The sequence below is a fragment of the Fukomys damarensis genome, unplaced genomic scaffold, assembly GCF_012274545.1.
Source record: "Fukomys damarensis isolate Sample0158 unplaced genomic scaffold, DMR_v1.0_HiC HiC_scaffold_39, whole genome shotgun sequence".
Taxonomy (NCBI): Eukaryota; Metazoa; Chordata; class Mammalia; order Rodentia; family Bathyergidae; genus Fukomys; species Fukomys damarensis.
Genome location: NW_022900951.1, coordinates 102,602,274 through 102,604,967, shown reverse-complemented (window position 1 = coordinate 102,604,967; position 2,694 = coordinate 102,602,274). Strand labels below are relative to the sequence as shown.

Here is a 2,694-nt window from a genome sequence, read left to right as displayed (position 1 = left end):
GGCCCTTGCCCCAAGGCCCCAGAAGTCCTCCGTTGACTATGAGCCTGGGACTGACAGTGTGGCCGATACTTTTCCTTCCTGGAGAAGAAAGGTCTCACCTGCCTTGTGGGAACTATTCTCCTCCTTTCAACCATATCCATGCTCTAAAGTTCAAGGGAATTCAGGGTCATAGACCAAACTTCTGGTCACCGTTAACCTCCACACCACCACATCACATCCACTGCAGCCTTCTGAAAGGTTTCAGGCTGCTTTTGACCAAAGCTTGCACTACCCTACCACCGCTGAGAGAGGGATCTAGGAGTGTGTGCTTGGGAAGACACCTGTCAGCCACATATCTATAGCTATAGCTATCTAGCTATACCTATCTAGATCTGTGTCTATATATACATCGCTCTCAGGGAAGGGGAGTCTGACACGCAAGGGTCTCCCAGTACTGTATCAAGTGCACATTTGCTTTTTCCTTTATACACAGAGGATCATGGTCAAGGCTTCTTCTAGGCTCTTGCTTGACTATATTTCAAGTTTTAGGTTTTTTTCAAGTAGGGAATTTAAGGCTATTTGGCTGCTGCGGTGAGGCTGCTAAATGGCTCCTTGCAGATGCTAGAAATCCTGGAGCACAATTCTCCAGGAATCACCCCAGAGGCTCAAGGGTCCACACCCCGTCCCCATTGCCCCACCCAACTTTCTCCCCACCCCACCCCCACCACAGCAGGCTCTGCCCAGCACCAGGGCACACCCACACTCCCTCCTGCCTTTTCTACCGCCTCCTCCACTCCTACTCATGACCCCGCGTCATCTTCACCCCTCACAGACTTCCCTGCCTCCACTAAGACAAACGCACTTCCTGCCCCAGCTTAAGTCTGAGGCGCCAGCCTTGCCGCCTCTCTCCGCCAGTCCTCCGCTCCCTCCAGCCTCGCGTTCCTCCCCCAGACCTGCCGCCATCCTCTTCTCTGTTGCCTGTGCAGCCAAGACTCCGTCTTTTAGGCGGCCCACCGTCGCCTCCTCCCTCCTGGCTCTCCAGACCTAGCTCTTCCAGCTGACAGGGAGACATCACTATCTCCGCTGCCTCCGCGCCAACGCGGGTGCCACGCGCTTTCGTCGCCAACGCTGCAGCAGCACCGCCGCTGTTCTGAGGCCCATCATGATCCCGCTGCTAACAGGTAGCAGGAAGCGGAAAGCGCCCGTTGTCGAGGCGGGGGCCGGGTGCTCGTCGTCGCAGAGCTTAGCGACAGCTGAGCAAGGAGAGGGGCTCGGGATGTCCAAGAAGCAGAAGGGGCTGGCGGAGAGTCGCTCCGTGGTGCACTACCTGAAGGGCCGCGAGCTGTGCGCAGGGGGGTGCCCCAACCTCCGGAGCTTCGAGGTCGAGCTGCGAGCCTACGCGGTGCAGAAACTGCCTGAGCTGCTGACCGAGCGCCAGCTGTCCCTGGGCACCCTCAACAAGGTGTTCGCTTCGCAGTGGCTGAACGCCAGGCAGGTGGTGTGCGGCACCAAGTGCAACACCCTCTTCGTGGTGGACGTGCAGACGGGCCATATCACGCACATCCCCTTGATGCAGGACAAGGTTCCTGGGGTAGCCCGCCCAGAGATGGCCTCAGGCATCCACTCCATCCAGCTGAATCCCTCCAAGACTCTGCTGGCCACTGGGGGCGAAAACCCTAACAGCTTAGCAATCTACAAGCTGCCCACCCTAGACCCGGTGTGCCTGGGTGACCGATATGGCCACAAGGACTGGATCTTTTCCATCGCATGGATGAATGACACTGTAGCTGTGAGTGGCTCTCGTGACGGCACCATGGCATTATGGCAAGTGGATCCTAACGTGATAAGTGGCAGCACTGCCTGGCACAATGATGGCAGAATTCCAGCGTATGCCCACATCCGTCCGAGGGACATTGAATTGATTCCCAGAGCCAGCACCAACCCTGGTAATCGGAAAGTGCGAGCCCTGGCATTCAGTGGCAAGAACCAGGAACTGGGAGCAGTGTCCTTGGACGGTTATTTTCACCTGTGGAAAGCCCAGAGCAATCTGTTCAGACTGTTGTCTATAAGGCTGCCCTACTGTCGAGAGAACGTGTGCCTGACCTACTGTGATGACTTATCCCTGTACGCTGTAGGCTCCCAATCACATGTGTCTTTCCTGGATCCACGCCAGCACCAGCAGAACATCCGGCCCCTGTGCTCCCGAGACGGTGGCACAGGGGTGCGTTCGCTGAGTTTCTACCAGTACATTGTGACTGTGGGCACAGGCCATAGCTCCCTGATCTTCTATGACATCCGTGCACAGAAGTTCCTGGAGGAGAGGTCCGCTCCCGGCTTGAATGCCTGTCCGGGCTATGTAGGGAGGAAGCTCAAACTCACCTGTGGCAGAGGCTGGCTCAACCATGATGACCTCTGGGTGAACTACTTCGGTGGCATTGAGGAGTTCCCCAATGCACTCTACACCCACTGCTACAACTGGCCTGAGATGAAGCTTTTCGTGGCAGGAGGGCCTCTCCCTTCTGGCCTCCATGGGAACTACGCAGGCCTCTGGAGCTAAGGATCGCAGCTTCATTCTCAAAGTGAACAAATTTGTCTTTCTTTTCAATTTAACTTTCTCCACTTTTCATTTATACTCATAGCTCTCTATGTCATTTATCTTCCAGGTGGAACTGACTTAACCTACCTGTATTTATTGTATTAGGAGAGACAGAGAGA

At 55.6% G+C, this 2,694-nt stretch overlaps 1 protein-coding gene across 1 annotated transcript; it reads left to right on the top strand.

Annotated features, from left to right (window-relative positions):
- The first annotated feature begins 720 nt into the window (after positions 1-720).
- LOC104850901 (DDB1- and CUL4-associated factor 12-like protein 2) lies at positions 721-2,688 on the top strand. Its single transcript, XM_010608025.2, has one exon. It carries the CDS (start codon positions 1,142-1,144, stop codon positions 2,534-2,536), a length of 1,395 nt encoding a protein of 464 aa, XP_010606327.1. The 5' UTR covers positions 721-1,141; the 3' UTR covers positions 2,537-2,688.
- Positions 2,689-2,694: the final 6 nt, after the last annotated feature.

Coding starts and splice junctions, on each gene's coding strand:
- LOC104850901 (XM_010608025.2), top strand. CDS start 1,142: ATGATCCCGCTGCTAACAGGTAGCAGGAAGCGGAAAGCGCCCGTTGTC.